The 19,960-nt window shown below is 34.1% G+C and overlaps 1 protein-coding gene and 1 long non-coding RNA gene across 3 annotated transcripts in view; one reads left to right on the top strand and one right to left on the bottom strand.

The window, feature by feature from the left end:
• cdhr2 (cadherin related family member 2) overlaps positions 1 to 19,960 on the top strand; it is a 53,030-nt gene that overhangs the window by 6,073 nt on the left and 26,997 nt on the right. For both annotated transcript variants that reach the window (XR_015507849.1, XM_087281946.1), the window contains exons 3-13: positions 1,558 to 1,623; positions 1,715 to 1,854; positions 4,702 to 4,755; positions 5,217 to 5,306; positions 8,552 to 8,641; positions 8,729 to 8,848; positions 8,980 to 9,123; positions 10,741 to 10,816; positions 14,043 to 14,161; positions 16,875 to 17,093; positions 17,186 to 17,341. Coding sequence is in view for 1 of the 2 variants with exons in the window: in XM_087281946.1 (XP_087138072.1) it covers positions 1,558 to 1,623; positions 1,715 to 1,854; positions 4,702 to 4,755; positions 5,217 to 5,306; positions 8,552 to 8,641; positions 8,729 to 8,848; positions 8,980 to 9,123; positions 10,741 to 10,816; positions 14,043 to 14,161; positions 16,875 to 17,093; positions 17,186 to 17,341 (1,274 nt within the window). In the remaining variant the exon portion in view is untranslated. The remainder of the gene's footprint in view (positions 1 to 1,557; positions 1,624 to 1,714; positions 1,855 to 4,701; positions 4,756 to 5,216; positions 5,307 to 8,551; positions 8,642 to 8,728; positions 8,849 to 8,979; positions 9,124 to 10,740; positions 10,817 to 14,042; positions 14,162 to 16,874; positions 17,094 to 17,185; positions 17,342 to 19,960) is intronic.
• LOC147834061 (uncharacterized) overlaps positions 1 to 19,960 on the bottom strand; it is a 47,889-nt gene that overhangs the window by 6,873 nt on the left and 21,056 nt on the right. The gene's annotated exons all lie outside the window — the stretch shown is intronic.

Below are 19,960 nucleotides of genomic sequence, written 5' to 3'. Positions count from 1 at the left end.
AACATTGGGTTAACATAACCCACCAAGTGGGTTAGTGTGCATTTACAAAGAAGAACGTACAATCTAAATATCTCTGGGTTGTTGTAACCTAATGTTTGGTCAAATATGGACAAACCCAATCATTGGGTTAAACATTTTAAAATACTTTTGATTCATTTATAAAGCTAAATTTAAAATACACTTTTTTAACCCAATGGTTGGGTTTGTTCATATTTGAGCTAATCTTTGGACAACCCAGCATTTTTTAGAGTACTGGCTCAAAATCCAAATCATCAATGATGATATCAGTCTGAAAATGCTTTATCACACTGAAGAAGCTGGGCTATATTAACCCAACGTTAGGTCAAATATGGACAACCCCACGTTGGATTCATTGTTTCAATTAAACACAATTTTTTTTTAAAACATACAGCTGAATTTGAATTTGAATCTGACCCAACACTTGTTTAATATAACTCACCATTTTAAGTGGCATTCACATAGAAGAATGTACTCTCTAAATATCGCTAGGTTGCTGGAATGTAATGTTGGGTCAGATATGAACAAACCCAATCACTGGGCAAAAAAAAAGACTTTTGGCTAATTTTGAAATTTGTATTTTAAAGGCACTTTTTTATCCCAATGGTTCAGTTTGTTCATATTTGACTCAATGTTTGGGTTACAACAATCCAGATTTTTTTTTTCAATGATGATATCAGTCTGGAAAAACTTGATCACAATGAAAAAAAAAGAGTTGTATTAATCCAGTGTTGGGCCAAATATGGACAACCCCACATTGGAATCTTTTTTTATTTATTTACTTAAATTTTACTTTTTAAAACCAATTGCTCGATTTGTTTGTATCTGACCCAACATTGGGTTAACATAACCCACCATTTTTAGTGGCATTTACAAAGAAGAACGTACAATCTAAACATTTCTGGGTAGTTTTAACTTAATGTTGGGTCAAATATGGACAAACCCAATCATTGGGTTAAACATTTTTAAACACTTTTGATTCATTTGTAAACCTAATTTGTGTTTGTTCATATTTGACCTAACCTTTGGATTACAACAACCCAGCATTTTGGCTCAAAATCCAAATCATCAATGATATCGATCTGAAAATGCTTTATCACACTGAAGAAGCTGGGTTATATTAACCCAACATTGGGCCAAATATGAACAAACCCAATATTGGATTAATTATTTAAATTCGTGGATTTAAATTTAAATTCTATTTTTTTTAATAAACTGCTGGTTTTATTTGTATCTGACCCAGGATTGGGTTAATATATCCCACCATTTTTTGTTTGCATTTACAAAGAATACACTCTAAATATCACTGGTTTATTGTATCTAATGTTGGGTCAATTATGGACAAGCTCAATCATTGGGTTAAATCAATCCAAAGATTGATTTGTCCATATTTGACAAAACTGTATGATTATGACAACCCAGCATTGTTATTAATATACAAAGATCAGTTCTTCAATTAATAAAATCCAACATTATAAACTTAACATTTGTCAGGTTTTGTGTCTCATGAGTGGTTGTGTGTGTGTTTGTTTTGTGCAGGGTATTGTAACGAACTCCCTGAGATCTCCACATCTGTGGTCATTTTGAGAGAAGATCTCAGAATAGGTCTGTATTCCTCATAACAGTTCCACTCCATGCACTTCAACCTTTTTATGCACGAATGCAATATTTGTAAATTGTTTTATTTATCCGACAGGCGAATATGCATTTCAAATTGTAGCAACAGATCCAGACGATGATCCTCTGACATATAAAATCGCTGGAACAAATGCTGGTTTTTTCACTGTTGAAGAACACACTGGTATTGTGACCATCAAAATTCTGCTGGACAGAGAGGTACTCTCCAAATTATTAGCCCTACTGTGCCACATTTATTCTTTTTCAAATAATTCTCAGTGTTATTTAATGAGTTGTTCAATGTTTTTTGATTATATATATATATATATATATATATATATATATATATATATATATATATATATATATATATATATATATATATATATATATATATATATTTTTTTTTATTTATTTATTTTTTTTTTATGGAGAAAGTGTTATTTATTTTATTTTAACTAGAATAAAAGCAGTTTTTAATTATTTTAACCCATTTTAAGGTCAACATTATTATCCTCCTTAAACAATATTTGTTTTAGATTGTCTCCAGAACAAACAACAGTTATACAATGACTTGGCTAATTACCCTATGTTGTATAATGAACCTACAGTAGTTAAGCCTTTAATTTGAACTTTAATCTAGTAGCAATTTAAAAATATCCCATAAAGGATTATATTTATATATACACACATGCATGCATTTATATGAGAAAATGCTTAATTATATTATTTATATATAATTATTTTTTTTAATTGTGTTCAAAAAAAGATTAGCCTTCCTGTAAAATTAAAATTCTTTTTCCAAAATTTTTTAAAAACATATTTATGAACAAAACATATTTATGAACAAAAAGGGCTAAAGAGGGCTTTTCATTTTATAATTTTTTTTTTATCATAAACTTAAAGAAAAAAAAAAAAGTTAACCATTACTTGGAAAATGACTGAAAAATAGTAAAATGTTAAAGAAGGGCCAATAATTTTGTCCTTAATGGTATAATATAAATTATGTATAAGTACAGCTGAAGTCAGAATTATTCGCGCCCAGTTAATTTTTTTCCCCAATTTCTGTTTAACGGAGAGATTATTTTTTTTTAACACATTTCTAAATTATAGTTTTAACAACTCATTTCAGCACATAATATTTTAAATAATAAAATATATTTGTATATTTTTTAAGACACTTCTATAGAGCTTAGAGACTTTTAAAGGCTTAACTAGGTTAATTAGGCAGGTTAGGGTAATTAGGCAAGTTATTGTATAACGATGGTTTGTTCTGTAGACTATCGGAAAAAATATAGCTTTAAGGGGCTAATAATATTGACCTTTAAAATAGTGTTAAAAAATAAATAAAAACTGCTTTAATTCTAGCCGAAATAAAACAAGTAAGACTTAAGAAAAATATTATCAGACATACTGTGAAAACTTCCTTGCTCAGTTAAACATCATTTAGGAAAATATTTAAAAAAGGAAAAAATAAATAAATAAAAGGGGGGTTAATACAGACTTCAATTGTGTAAATAATTTGTATTTATATATAAACACACACACAGCTTTTTTTTTTGCTTTAGCTTATTTTAATACATAAGGACTACACTCTAAAATGGTTTGCTGTTTTAAATCATAGGATTAAAATAATAATTTAAAGTTAATTGGGTTGTGTTAAGACAACCCAGCATTTTAAGTGTACATTAGTACATACATTACATTATTATAAATAAATTATTATTATTATATATAGACCTTTTTCATGGCCGCCATAGCGACCAGCGTCTTCCAGTAGAATGCTAAAAACTTCCGTTTACAGCGTGTACAACTGGTCATTTGGGCTCTGAAAATGGGTTTCAATGTTTTTAATGGATAACAGAGTGTTTTTGTGACACACAACTTAGAAATGTGTCTGTTAAAGCCGTTATAATCTGTCACATGTGGTTCAAGCGCGTCAGAAATACGAGAAAAACGTTCTCCTAGTTCACGTGTTTGCCGTCAGAAATACAGTGTGTGTGTGTGCGTTCCCGGTCTGTCAGCTGTTAGCTCGGCGGCTCTTTAACACACACACACGCACACGCACACACACACGCACACACAGAGAGAGAGAGAGAGCAAACCAGAGTACTGGCATGAAACTTAACAGGTATGAAAGTCGTGCAATTTACAAAAATGAGCAATAAAAGTCTGTTATTGATCCTCTGCTGCTGATTTGCTGTTTATTCTAATCGCGAGCCGTTTGTGTTTTATTTTGTGTGTTGTTTTTACCACGGTTTGTGTTTTTCTGTCATTTGGAAATGACACTAGCCTATATTTTCACTTTGTCACAGTTATTAAATCAGTGTGTCAGTGGCGCAGTACAGGCTACGTGTGTGTGTCAAACATTTTGCTGAACTACATTAGTTTGGGCTGGTTATATATTTGAAATAAAGAGAAAATGTTGACTCTAGCGATGACGAGGCTTCATTTAAACTGCAGAAGATGTCGTCTGACAACGAGGGGAAAACGCCTCACAGCAGCTGTTTTCCATCCTATTAGATCGCATTTCTTTAAATGATCAGTCCAGGAGATGCTGCTGATGGACAACAGTATTAGTTCAAAGAGGATAAAGCAGGTCAAATAGATTAAAACTATCGTTTAAAAGCTGTCCAAATGTGACTGTTTACACGCATCAGCTGCCGACCGGAAGTTCTTCGCATTCTCCTTGCGCATACACGCAAAGCATTATGGGTAATTTTGTGTTACAAGAAAAAGGTCTATACAGTATTACATTAGTAATAAAAAAAAACAATATTCATCTTGATTTAGATTCACAAGATCAGGGGTGACCAATCTCGGTCCTGGAGGGCCGGTGTCCCTGCAGGGTTTGGCTCCAACTTGCCTCAACACACCTGCCTGGATGTTTCAAGTATACCAAGCAAGACCTTGATTAGCTTGTTCAGGTGTGTTTGATTAGGGTTGGAGCTAAAATCTGCAGGGTACCGGCCCTCCAGGAACAAGTTGGGTGACCACTGCACTAGACAGAAGGCTCTTATTACAAAACTCTTGATGAAAAAGTTCACTTGTGCTTTGTTTCCTCAGACAAATGATGTAATGACCATTGACGCAATCGTGAATGATGGTGTTTATGATGAAGTAAGTTGGATAAAGCAGATCAAAAAATGCTTCTTTAGTTTTTTGACTCATAGCTAGGCCCACACAGAATCTGCGCGCGCAGAATACCGCAGATTTTTAGCCCATCATTGATTCTGTTTATTTACTTGTTAAAGTGTGTAAACTTATATTCATTTGAGTTTTTAAATTACAGTAATATTATTGACTAACATGAAAATGTTTATAAGATTTATTTACAATACAGTGTGTAAAGAAATATTTTCTGTCTTTTAGTAAAGATATTATATGAGACTTGCTTTGTTTACCAAATGAAGTGGATCTAATTGGATTGGCATTGTAAACAAAGTAAAAAATGTTTTGTTTTATTTCATATATTAAGGTTTTAGTTATGATACTCAAAAATCATTCTGCATAAATCTGCAGATTTTTAACAAAGTCTTGGTAAGAAGCAGATTATGTCTGACCCTACTCTGTTCATTCAGGTGAGGAAAACTATTTACATTAATGTAGAAGATGCCAATGACAACATACCAATTTTCAATGGTCTGCCGTACAACGCGGAGGTTCGCGAGGTGAGTTCATCATCCTAAACTGTTAAATCAGCAGTTTTCCATATTTTGTGATTCATGTTTTTATTTTTATTCGAAGAAAATATTAATTACTGCATTTACATTACACTGAGGGTTGGGTGTAGACATTAGGAAATACAATTTAATTGGTATTTCAAATGATATGAATAATACTCTGTATAATTGCTGTTTTTAGATTACTGTGAAGAGGGTCGGGGTAGAGGTTAATAAAATACGGGTACTAATAAAAAATATAAATAATTCTCATTAACTTCAGCAACAAACGCTTACAAAATAGCCATAAACGAGATTGATGTCGTGAAATACACTAAAAGGGTCTTGTAAATCTATAACCCAAAACAAATACAGTATTAACAGTTATTTGAGCACACTTATTATTATACCCGTCAAAGCTTTGGATTTTATGCAGATTATTTCATGAAAGAAAGCAAATCAAACAGGTTTGAGTGTTCCCAGGTGAAAACAAAAAGAATTAAATGCAATTAAAATACACTTAAATACCTGCAAATACATTTTAGTACATTGTTATTTTTTGTGTTAAATAAAAGTTTGATGGTTTTACACTATAAATATACTAATTAAAAGTATGTTTATACTTCAATAGGACTTTAGTACGCTTGACAAAAGTTTACTAAATATCAGTAATACTTACATTTTTAGTGTACTACAATAAAGTACACTACAGAAAAAAACATCCAAGAGTTTTATTAGTGCGTTTTTCAAGTGTGCTTTAAATGCTTTAAAGATTAGTTGATTTTTAGTACACTGTTTACATAATAATCCTAAGTTTAAAATAAGTTAATATATAAAATATCTATTAATATTGTATTGTAGTAGAAGTACATATTCCCAAAAGTTAAACTTAAGTACACTTAATGTGAATGCATTATTATCACTAACACTTAAATAGATTTTGAGTGTGGTAATTTTAAGTTTACATTAAATTGACTTTATTAAAAATCTATTAGTAATGTATTGCAGTAGAAGTACATTTTCCCAGAATACTTTTAATACAGTATTTAGCACACTTTTATTTTTTTTACAATTTGTATATTCTTTTAATATATTACTATTATACTTTAAATTAGTCATAAATATATTTAAATGTTTAAAAGTAGGGTTCAGGTGTATTTCTAGTTGTAACTAAATATATATATTTTTTAAAATACAGATACAGGATGTTAAAAGCACATTTTAGTTCAATTTCATGGTGTCTCAAAAAAGCACATTTGAGTACACGTAGATGGTATTAATTTTATCTTAACATATACTTTATACCATCTTTTAGTACATTAAGTACAAAATAAGTGTGTGAAAATAGAGCACTTTTAGTGCATTATTTAAAAAAATATACTTAGTGTACTTAAAGTGTATTTTAGCACACTGCTTTCACATTTTCTAGATTCTTTTAATATATTACTATAATAGTTTAAGCTATTCTTAAATATATTTATAAATGTTTAAAAGTAGGGTTCAAGTGTATTTCTAGTTGTAACTCAATATAATTTTTTAAATACAGATATAGGATGTTAAAAGCACATTTTAGTTCAATTTCATGGTGTCTCAAAATAGCACAGTTGAGTACACTTAGATGGTATTAAGTTTATCTTAACATATACTTAATACTATCTTTTAGTACATTAAGTACAAAATTAGTGTGCGAAAATAGAGCACTTTTAGTACATTACTAAAAAAAGTGTACTAAGTATACTTAAAGTGCATTTTAGAGCACTTTTTTTTTTTATTACCTGGGTTGACACGAAGGTGAATTTTAATCGTTTAAAAGGCATTAAGATTTAGGCGGCATGATGGTGTTGATCCGACCGGTTTGAATCTGAGCTGGGCTAAATCTGTCTAATCTGAACACAGACTGATCCTCCAGAGGAATTAATGCATCTGTTCTGTCTTTCAAGGTGCTTTATGCTTTTAGAAGATGTTTTTGAGATTCATGAGATCAAAATGTTATTACTATTATTATTGCTATTAATAATAATGCATTGTTATAATAATATTTTGTTATAATTAATATTATGGGTTATCACCCATAAATTATATGGATATAGCCACAGCCATATCACCCTGCAGCCCAAGACCGGTTATTCACTGAAGCTAAGCAGGGCTGAGCCTGGTCAGTACCTGGATGGGAGACCACTAGGGAACACTAGGTTGCTGTTGGAAGTGGTGTTAGTGAGGCCAGCAGGGGGCGCTCAACCTGTGGTCTGTGTGAGTCCTAATGCCCCAGTAAAAGTGAAGGGGACACTACACTGTCAGTGGGCGCCGTCTTTCGGATGAGACGTTAAACCGAGGTCCTGACTCTCTGTGGTCATTAAAAATCCCATGGCACTTCTCGTGAAAGAGCAGGGGTGTAACCCCGGTGTCCTGGCCAAAGTCCCTCTATCGGCCCTTACGATCATGGCCTCCCAATCATCCCCTTCCACCGAATTGGCTCGATCACTGCATGTCTCTCCACTCCACCAATAGCTGGTGTGTGGTGGGCGCACTGGCGCCGTTGTCCTGTGGCTGCCGTCGCATCATCCAAGTGGATGCTGCACACCGGTGGTGGTGTGGAGAGACCCCCCTCATGATTGTAAAGCGCTTTGGGTGTATGGCCATACACAATAAAATGCGCTATATAAATACACATTACATTACATTACATCATTATTATTTTTGTCAATGTGCTGCTATTATCATTATTTACTTACTATTATTATTCTTATTATTCCTATTACTAATGCTATTATCATAATAGTTGTTATTATTATTAATTGGTTATTTATTAATAATAAATATTATGAATATTAATAATAATAATGTACTACTATTCTTTATAATCATTATTTATTATTATCATTTATCAATTTGGTGTTATAATATTATTAACGTCTTACTATTGATTATTTATTACTGAGTATTATTATTAATTTTAATAATGCATTGTTAACATGAATATATTGTTATTATTGATTATTAATATAATTATTAATGGTTATTATTTATTTGTCATTATTATTACTATTATTTATTATCGCTATGTTATTATTATTATTATATTAATTTTGATGATTTATTATAACGATTGTTATTAATAATGTATTATTATCATTAGGAATCATTATTATTATTATGTGATGCTATGATTAATCATTAATAATAATTATTAATGTCTCATTATTGTGTATTATTATTAATTAATATTATGTTCATTATCATTCTCTCTCCTTCAGAACACTCCTGTGGGCTTCGTACTGTTCACAGCAAGTGCCACAGACAGTGATTTTGGCCAAGCAGGCATTGTGTCCTACAAAATTGATGAGGTTTATTTTTTTCCATGCTACTCTTATTGCATTTCTTCACATTTCAGTTGGACTGTTTTGATTAATAGCTCAGTATGTTTGTCGTAGGTGGTCCCAGATGACAAAGACATGTTTTCAATAGTTGCGACCACTGGAGTCGTCACACTGGTGGGAAATTTGAACTTTACTGAGAAAAGTCCTTTCTATCAGATCCGCATCAACGCATCTGTAAGTGCTCATTTTCACACAAATCATTTATAGACAAGCGATTAGTTCAATGAATGGGGCTAAATATTTCCGTGTGGGAAAACATTACATTATTTCAACATTTACATAAAGCTGTGTGTCTGTTTTGTCAGGATGGAGGTGGGGAATTGTATGGTGAAGAAGTGGTTCAATCCTCATCAGCAATCGCTTTTATTACGGTTAAAGATGTGCCAGATATCGACCCACAGTTTCTGAATTTACCCAACAATGCTGCTGTTGAAGAAAACACAAGAGTGGTGAGCGCTGGTTTTACGTTTGTAATTTTATAATTAATTCGGTAATGCTCTACTTAACACTTTACATGAAGCTTAAACCTTTATAATCATGACAAAATGAATGTGAATGAAATTTCATGCATGCTTATGACTACCGTCACTAAGTGCACTGTAAAAAAATGATCTGCAGTAAAATTTACAGTATAACTGGCGGTTTTGGTTGGCAGTGTTACATTTTAGTCCCTTTTCTAGGGGTACGGAGACAAAAGTAACAAATTACTTTACTTTATTACATAGGGTTGAGCCCTATGTGTGCACGTGCCTGACCTGCATCTTATATATATTATCAGCCTGATCTCACGAGAAAACGCAAGTATTTTACGTTTTGCCAGTTTAGTGGCTAATTCATACGAATTCGTACGAGTTCAGTCGTACGAAATGGTACGATTTTTAAAAGGAGGCGTGGCACCTAACCCCACCCCTAACCCCAACCGTCATTGGGGGATAAGCAAATCGTACTAAATTGTACGAATTAGATCGTACGAATTAATAAATGAATTAATATTTAATAATGTGCGTGGAGAATCTCCTTTTTCTCTATCCTAGCATACTTTCACTTCAAATATAATAATAACAAAACAAAAAAAATATTTATATATTATATATATTATTATATATATTTTATAATTAAATATTTTCTTTTATTCACTGTTTAACAAAGTTCAATATATTTTTACATTTCCAGAAAGGGTAAACAAAAACAAAGAGATACTTAAATGAAAATTCTCCTAACCAAAATCATTATGAGAGGTTAAGGCCAAAATAACCAACAAAACAAAAGCTTCCTAAATTGACAAAAAGTTCTAGATTTCCTAATATATATATATATATATATATATATATATAAAACCTCAAAATCAATGACAATGCTATACCCCACAACCTGGCTAAATCCAGAAACAGGAGGAAACTTAAAGGATAAACCCAAAATAAATGAGCACTCGTCTCTCTACACGACTTACTTTTCACATAAAGTTACACGTCACACTTATTCACTATTCACTATAATCTCACAAGATTCACAAGCTCACAGTTCTAAATATCCAACACAATCTCTATCGCACTATAATCACTAGGATAGGGAAAACTGACTCTCTCCGTGCTTTGCCGCTCTGCCTCTTTATAAAGCCTGGAAGCTCTATCAACAGCAACCGCTCCGATTTGCTCTAATTGAAAACAGGTGCGGCTGGTTTGGAACGCTGCTCAATGAGAGAGAGGCAGAGAGACAGAGAGACAGAGAGAGATTAATTAAACAATAGGGGAGAGCAATAAGCTGCCACTCACACCAACAACTTATTACCTAAATACATCATAGGATGTAACAGCAGTGATATTATAAAATTTACAAGTGCACCGTAAATGCTTGAATTTGTAAAAAAAAAAAAAACTAAATCTTTACATTCTTTTTAATGTAATTAAGCAATATTCAATTAAATTAATTTTGGTTCTCCCTAACATAAACTGACAATTAAAATGTATTACATTGGAACACATTGCATGTGTAGCTTTGCAAGTAAAATGATTCATTTTGGAAATGACCTCTGACCTCTGTCCATCTCACTGTTTGCTTTATTTTAGGGTACGACCGTCTTTACTGTGAGAGCCAGAGATCCAGACACTGGCGTCAATGACAAGATCACCTTCAGCATTGACAGTAAGTCTGATTTCAAGAATGAACCTACATTTTATATCTACTAAATTTTTGTAAACGACAAATTATAAACTTTATTTGCATCAAAGACTTAATTTGCAAAAAAAAATTCAGAATTCATAAAAATGTCACTGTGTTTGAACTCTTCAAATGTAAAAATTCTCGAATCAGCCATGATTAAATGTACAGTAAGAGGTGTTAAAGGTGCAGTATGCAAGTTGCAGTAAGTATGTTAAACTAGGTACTGCACTCCTGGCTAGTGTTGGGCGATATACAAAATTTTCAGATCGCCATATTGTCCCCCTGTGAGATCGCCGATACATGATACCATTGCAGTGTTAAGTTTATTTATATATCATTTTTTATTATTACATTTAACCATATCTAAACAGATTTAATAACCTTTCTGCTGACTTTTTTACTTATTTAATCTACCACATTTGCATTACGTTTGATCTTGGATAATAATTCCAACCAAGGCAAATCACCTCGCTCTTACAGCTAAATAGGCGCCGAGACTGAAATTATTTCAAACAAGACTCGATGCTACACAGTGCGGTACAGGACAGGACTTGATTGTGACTTCGGGTTCATGCCGTTATCCGTGGCCAGCGGGACTGCCGCAAAATGGATGTAATATACATGGATGAAAGCTAATGTAATGATATTTATCTACGCACGAATGAACCAATATGTATTAAGGTCCTTCCAGACGAGAGGCGGACAGAGGACTCGCCGCACACACGACTGTTTTTTGTCATGTTTTTGTTCAGTTGAGTGCGGCACGGCTTCAGGTCTAATCATCACAAAAGTAATCATCAACAGTGTCAATTAAACAGTGTTAATTAAATCAAATTTTGTTTTTTAGCCGATTATTTTTATTTTTATTGTTATGAGATGTGGCTGTGCCCTCACGTGCAGCTTGCGCTTCAACAGCTGCTGAGAAAGAGAGAGCACAAGAGAGCAATCGAAATAATTAATTTTTGTCCGAAAGTGTCGCTCAAGTGATGTTGATGTAAACAGTTGAAGCTGTCAAATTATTTGTAGTTCATTTATTATTAATGATGATTAAAAATTAGGGAGGTAACAATATTGTAAATGCCGTCATCCCGCAATAGTCATTTTTTTCAATATTACCGTAGGCGAATGACTCAATAAAACTATATTTCTGAGAAAAGTTTGCTTTGGCGAAGGTAGTGGGAACTACAATTCCCATCAGCCTAGGCGTGGTCATCATCCTTTGCGGCCTGTTGTCGCTACAGATCCAGTAATGTGGAAATGGAGTGTGCTGCTAGTAGCGGGGAAGAAAAAGAGCTGGAAATGATCGAACCTAAAGCGAGTTTTAAATGGGATGTGTGGAAGCATTTCGGTTTCTTTCTAAAAAGATACGAAAAAGGATTAAAGGTGACAGACAAAGACAAAAACAATATGCAGGCACTGCCAGACTGTGGTGAAATATAAGTAGTGGAATACAGTCATGGGGACTGCAGAACACAGCACACTTGTTAGATTGATGCTGACATTGACTTGTACCGCAAAGAGACCTCTATCTCACTCATGGCTTGTCCTCTTAAGTGGTGGAAAGACAATGCACAACGTTACCCACTGCTGTCAACCTTGGCTAAATCATATCTCTCTGTCCCAGAAACCTCAGTCCCAAATGAGAGGGGTTTTTTTATTTCTGTTGTTCAGCTCTTGGCAATATCTTTGCCTATCGTCGATACATGATACTATCTTCTATCCGCACAACCCTACAGGCACAGGTTGCCAGATTAAGGACCAACAGGAGCGATCGAGTCTAACGATCAGCCTAAGGGCTGATTTAAATTGTGTTCTATATAAAAGCAATGGCACGAGATAGAAGGAATATTTTGTTTTTTGTTTCAACCAACACCTGAAATTGATACATTAGAAAGATCTTTTATTTCTCATGGCTTAACAACAGAAAACTGACAATGATCAGCTCAGGTACACCTCATGTGCTTTATTCAGTGTTAAATGCTAATAATGTAAGTTTGAATTCCATTTTACATGACGTTTATTGTCATACTACGGAAAGCAGCAGCAGACAGTTCACCTCAGATCTTGAAAATAAAATAAACTGTTTAAAATTTAACTTCAGAACTGAGACTCAAACCAACACATATCAGTGATTCAGCACCTACATTTAATATTGTTAAATTAGTTAATCATTATTTAGATTATAAACCTTATCAGTTCGTGAGAGGGTGCATATTCTGTGCTTCTTAATGGCTGTATTTAAATTTCTGTTGTCTGTCGTCTGGTTCAAACAGCCAAATTGCTTATCACTGCGTATCTCGTTATGTAGCGTGTTGTTAGGACACGGGGTTACAATGTAACCTGCTCACCTAATGTTTATGCTTGTAATATTTATATTATTTGATAATTAATAACCTCATGTGGAACTAAATCCGCATCTTATTTCGGAGTCTGCTAATGTGCATAAATGTCATTTTTCATCAAGGCAACGCAGGGTGCTGAAATAAACTGGCATTGGGCGGGTTAAAGATACCAAAACAAAGACATTGTTCGAGCACGTAATGCACATTTTCAAAGCAGAATATCTGACTTTAGCATTGTTTTTTAGATAAACAAGAATCACAGAGCATGTTTCTGAAATATCTGCAAACATGTTATGGTGTTTTTATGCTTTAGAAGAGTCAAAAACTTACATACAGCACCTTTAAGCTGGACATGTCCTAAATTCATCATTCTCTAGACCAGGGGTCACCAACATGGTGCATGCGACACCAGGTAGCCCGCGAGGATCACATGTGTTGCCCGCAGGTCTGTTCTAAAAATAGCTCACCGTAGCGCCACTTACCAGTAAGCTTCATCTAATATAGAAGTAATCATTTAAAAATGTAAATATTTGCAGAGATATATAAAAATAAAGGGTTGCACATTGATACATTAAATACAGGGTATTTTCTACCCTGTTAATTCATTGTTGATAACTTTTGTGAGAATCATTAACATGATCAGTGTCTTCACATGGATGATTATCATTAATCATTACCAAAAACAAAGTATAATTAAAAGTAAATTGAGCAAATGTGTTATTTGAGAAGTGTTTAACAAACTGGTAGCCCTCCACATTGATCGGTACCCAAGAAGTAGCTCTCAGTTTCATAAAGGTTGGTGACCCCTGGTCTAGACCATTATATGACTTTGCTGTCTTTATTATCACTCTGTCCTTTTTGCACAGAGACTAAGGCATCAGACCTGTTCCGAATTGACACAAACACTGGGATAGTATCAGTCAACGCTGAGATCGACCGTGAAGAATTACTGGATATAAGTGCGACTGTCGTACTGAAAATAAAGGTGAGTTCACTGACTGCTGAATTTAATTATCAAGGTGATTATCAAGTGATTAACACTCTCTATAATAACCTAGGATTCAGAAACGTGACTACTAATATTTTGCACATTTCCAAAAAAATTTCATACAATTAATGTATATTTTTGTATTTTTTCCACAACAATTCTGATTACACTAATTTATAGACGGCTCCTTGAACAGCATTGGTTTCACTTCAGAACATTTATTATCGTGCATCATTTGTAAACAAATACATTTCAGTATTTGCATCACATTTAAGGTTTTTCTGGAAAAGTAAACTTGCTTGTTAGCTTACCTGGTACAGCGTTAAACAAGGAGTTCACTTTAAAACCAGTATGAATTTCAAAAAAACTTTTGTATCCGAGTAGTTGGTCACCATTGGCTTTTATAATAGGGAGAAAATACTATGGAGGTCAATCGGAAACAGAAGTCAATGACGAGCAGTCATTCTGGGAGTGAACTAAACTTGTTCAAACAAGGTTCAACAAAAAAGGCAAATTTTGCTCATTTGCATATATTGCCATATATCAGATTTTCATATTAATGAGCGCAAGTTGGATTTCTGTAAACTGCACTTTTTTTTATTTGTATAGCTCTTTTCATGATACAAATTATACAAAGCATTATGCAAATCATGCAACTTTGCAATCCTCATTTGCAAAGTAGAAGCAAAGCATGTTTCTACTGTCAAACTCAGTTCCTGGAGGGCAGGAGCTCTGCACAGTTTAGTTACAACTCTAATCAAACCCTACTGATCGTACTAATTGAGTCCTTCAGGCTTGTTTGAAACATAGAGGCAGTGGTGTAAAGTAACTAATTACAAATACTCAAGTTGCTGTAATTGAGTACTTTTTCTCAAAAATTGTAATGTACTGAGTAGTTTTAAAAATGTGTACTTTTACTTTTCCTTGAGTACATTTTTAGTGCACTATCTGTCCTTTTACTCCACTACTTTCCTTCAACCTGCAGTCACTACTGTATTTTTTCTTGTTTATGGGAATTAGAATAATCAGTCCTGTAATTCCTGTCCAATCAAATCACACATAGAAGGTAAATCGCATCATAATAAACTACTTCAAGACATGTGCACTTTACATTGCAGCAAACTGTTTGGAAGCATTAAGAGTCCAAGAAGATGTCCAAACTCTTTACATGCACTGACCCAGAGACTGTTTACATCAGGGATGCCAAAACACAGTCCTGGAGGGCCGATGTCCTGCAGATTTTAGCTCCAACTTTCCTCAACACACCTGCATGGATGTTTCTAGAAAGCCTAGTATGAGATTGATTAGCTAGCCCAGGTGCGTCTAATTGGGATTGGAACAAAACTCTGCAGGACACCAGCCCTCCAGGACTGAGTATGGGCACCCCTGATTTAGATGCATATCACTGATGAGAAGTTTTTAATGTATGATGACCGAAATGGCCTTAAACACCCAGCAGGCAGAAGACGTCAACATGCCGTCAGATTGAAATAGTACCCTAACGTTGTGGAGACGCTGCATTTTGTTTCGAAATGAAAATCGGTTTTACATCAGAACTCAACGTCAGCCCGATGTCAATGTCCAACCCTAAACCAACCAAATATCAACGTCTAATGATGTTACAGCTTGACGTTGTGTCGACGTTACCACTATGACGTCTATCAGACGTTGAATTTTGGTTGCCATAACTGATGAATAAATGTCAGTATTTGACGTCAATAAGATGTTGATTTAAGATGTCGGCTCGACATTGGATTTTGGTCACTTTCTAACAACCTAAAATCAACCAAATATCAACGTCATTTGATGTCATTATTGGACATGAAAATAATGTCCTTAGACGCTGACTAGACATAGAATTTTGGTCACCTGACATCACAACCTAAATCTAACCCAATATTAACATCTTATGACGTTGTGTGCCTGCTGGGCAATAACTAAATGCACTACAAAATGTTACGTTTACACACATCCACAAATTACATGTAAATGCATCAACTTTTAACAGCGTAATACTCACTACTCATGAGTACTTTTAAAAGGGCTACTTTTTACTCCTACTTTGAGTAATATTTACAACAGGTACTTTTACTCTACTCACACTACATTTTTAGGCAAGTATTGGTACTTTTACTCTACTCACACTACATTTTTAGGCAAGTAATGGTACTTTTACTCTACTCACACTACATTTTTAGGCTTGTATTGGTACTTTTACTCTACTCACACTACATTTTAAGGCAAGTAATGGTACTTTTACTCTACTCACACTACATTTTAAGGCAAGTAATGGTACTTTTACTCTACTCACACTACATTTTTAGGCAAGTAATGGTACTTTTACTCTACTCACACTACATTTTTAGGCTTGTATTGGTACTTTTACTCTACTCACACTACATTTTTAGGCAAGTAATGATACTTTTACTCTACTCACACTACATTTTAGGCAAGTAATGGTACTTTTACTTAAGTATGCTTTTTCAGTACTCTTTCCACCACTGCATACAGGTAAGTATGTTGAAGCAGGGTTGGAACTAAACTGTGGAGGGCCGCGACACTTCAAAAACAGAGTTTGACACCCCTGGATTAAGAGTTATGTGGCTATTATGGATTATGATAAGACCCATAAATGTAGAAATGTAAACAGTCATGCAGATAATAGATTCATGCTTTTTTGCTTGACTTTTCTTTTTATTCTTATCTTCAGGCAAGTGAGACAATGCCTAATGTGAATGGAGTCATTGCAAGCACAATAGGAGAACTTCAGATTTCAATTAAAGACGAGAACGACAACAGCCCAGAGTTTTACGAGTGCGAAGGTGAAGCCTGCATGAAGAAAGACAACTTTGAAGGCAACGTTAATGAACATTCTTCTACAGGACTCGCCGTAGCAAATCTGAATATAAAAGTCAAAGATCTAGACGGGGTCTGTAGCTAAAATGTTGTTTTTTATTTTTTAGATATTTTCATTCAAATGCTGATTATTTATGCTGATAAATGTGTTGATCTTTTATGTAGGGGGAAAACAGCACGTTCAATCTCCATCTCGATGGGCCTGATAAAGATGCGTTCAGAGTCAGTCCCACCTCGGGGATGGGAGAAAGTACTGTACAAGTGCTTGTGAAAGATCCTCAAGCTGTTGATTATGAGATCAAACAAATAATGAATGTTCAGGTATGTATCTGAAGGTGTGTCTCTGGAGATTAACCACATAAGATGGTACTTTGGCCACTGCCAGAATTATCCCAGCTTAGAGAAAAGGTCTTTGCCTGATTAAGATCAGTTACTTTCAGAGCGATTACAGATATCAAAGTGCAAATGCTGGACATTACAGTGTGTGCTCTTTATTGCTTTGAGGTTATAACACCAACCTGGAAGCCAGGAGATGTTTGATTATTTTATACTTCATGATAGCAACCAGCCATAAAACTGCAGCAGTTAATTTAAAGGAACACTCCACCTTTTTCTTTTCATTTTGGAAATAGGCTCATTTTACAGCTCTCTTAGAGCATTCGTTCCCAAAGTGGGGGTCGAGGGACAAGGGTAGGGGGAGGGTGGTCACTTGGTGATTTTCAGAAATCATATTCATTCTATTTAACTACTAGAATTGCTATATTGTATTTATAATCTAGATTGTATTTATAAACCTATTTATAACCTAATAATTGCATTAAAATTACATGCAAATAAAAAAAAAATATATAGATTTTTTTAAATTGGATTGTAACCGATGGGGTGATTATGTTATAATAAAAACATAACAATAGCATCAGATGCAGCAGACTGATTTTATGGCACCAGATTACAACGTTCTGACACCTTTATGACACTCATGTACATTAAAAAGCAACTAGAATGCAAAATCCAAAAACGTTTGGACAGAATTGGAGTCCACTGACATATTAGAGAGATATAAACACAACAAGTCCCTTTTTGACAATTCCTGACGTTAAAATAGGATCCAAATCCCAGTGATTTTGAGGCCAACCGCAAAGTAATGTAGGAGTGAGGTATCCCTGCCCAGCAAAATGATTGACAGGAGCGTATTAACATGTCTACAGAACATGGCAAAGAAACTGGAATTAAAAGATCTGTTCAGCTCTCTGTGACCAGCTGTGGCTCAGTAATGAGTTTTACAACTTTAAAACGTATATATAAAAAGAGAACAAGTTAATTTGCGTTTAAAGAAACATGCACATTTTGCATTGTATGATAAATAGGGGTATCGTTAAATTTTTAACAATATAACTATTTTATCGATACCACTTATCGGTTCGGTACTTTAGCGGTTCTCTTATCAATACTTTTTGTAGAGATTTTTTTTTTTTAAACGAAAACATAAAAAACAAATTTAACAGAATTTACAACACTTTATTTTAATATTATGTTTTTAATGTAAAATACAAAGAAACAAATAATTGTAAAACATAAAAAAAAAAAAAATTCCGTAAAATTCTGTAAATGAATGTGGAATCTTTTTCTGGGGAAAGATCAACATTTTTGTCTTTTCTGGCAGAAGTTGGGACTTTTCTTGGTTTATTGTGCTCCCGGCAGTTGAAAATATCCTCTTTGAGTTGCAGAATGCAGTTAAATGAGATAATGTAATGTTTTTCATTAACGCATTCACATTAATGAGTCAACAGTGTTTTAGGAGTTAACTGTGTTTTAAAACAGTTTTGGAGTATCTTGCAATGTGAAGATAAGCAGTTTTTAAACTAATTTCTTAATAAGCATAGTTTATTATTAGGCTATTTATAGGCTATATTTGTAAATACAGCTGATATAAAAGCATTTTTAATGTTTAAGATTTATTTAGGCTACTGTTTTCATTGTAACCGAATGTGGGTGTTAGTTTAACTATCAATATTATACTAATTAAGGTGATTGACTGCTGGCATAACGAGGTGGATGATCATGTTACGTTACCATTAGTAGCTCAGCAGTCAAAACATTTTGATTTGTCTTTCTGCAGTTAATGCACTTCTAAAGATACTTTCAAAACAACTTGTTGCAACGGGCGTTGTCGCTGTGCACTCAGCAATATAACCCGTTTGGTTTGCTCCGCAAAGCTTATGAGCTGCATGTGTGCAAGTCTGTGTCACGTGCAATGTTTGTGCGATCAGAGTGAATCTCTGCTGAGTGCGTGCACGATTCTGCTAACGGTACTGGAGAATTGCTGAATAAGCTTTACTTAGAGTAGCAGAATTTAACTATTGGTCTGCACAGTTGGCAATCTCACATGAGGAATGCTTGTGTTTCCAGCGAGCGTATCAAGTATAAACGCCTTCATAGTTTCTGGCTGTGTGAGTGCGTGCACACAGCCAGAAACTATGAAGGCGTTTATACTTGATACGCTCGCTGGAAACACAAGCATTCCTCATGTGAGATTGCCAACTGTGCAGACCAATAGTTAAATTCTGCTACTCTAAGTAAAGCTTATTCAGCAATTCTCCAGTACCGTTAGCAGAATCGTTAATGTCAGAGTTTATCGATACTTCTGTCTTTAATAATGTAGCACTGATACCGATAAAGTATAGAGTTTCGGTACCCATCCCTAATAATAACGGGTACCACTTCAGACTATATTGGTGGTCACGAGTCACTGGCATTGTTATTTTGGGGGTCGTGGGTTGACAAGTTTGGGAACCCCTGTCCTAGAGTTAAATAATTGAGTTTTACCACTTTTGAATTTATTCAGATGATCTCCGGGAGCACTTATAGCTTAGCTTAGCACAGATCATTACATCGGATTAGACTGTTACAATCTTATTTAAAAATGACTAGTTTTGATAA

The sequence above is a fragment of the Danio rerio genome, chromosome 14, assembly GCF_052040795.2.
Source record: "Danio rerio strain M-AB ecotype USA chromosome 14, GRCz13ab, whole genome shotgun sequence".
Classification (NCBI taxonomy): domain Eukaryota; kingdom Metazoa; phylum Chordata; class Actinopteri; order Cypriniformes; family Danionidae; genus Danio; species Danio rerio.
The sequence above is the reverse complement of the archived record's forward strand: the minus strand, read 5'-3'. Positions and strand labels throughout refer to the sequence as shown.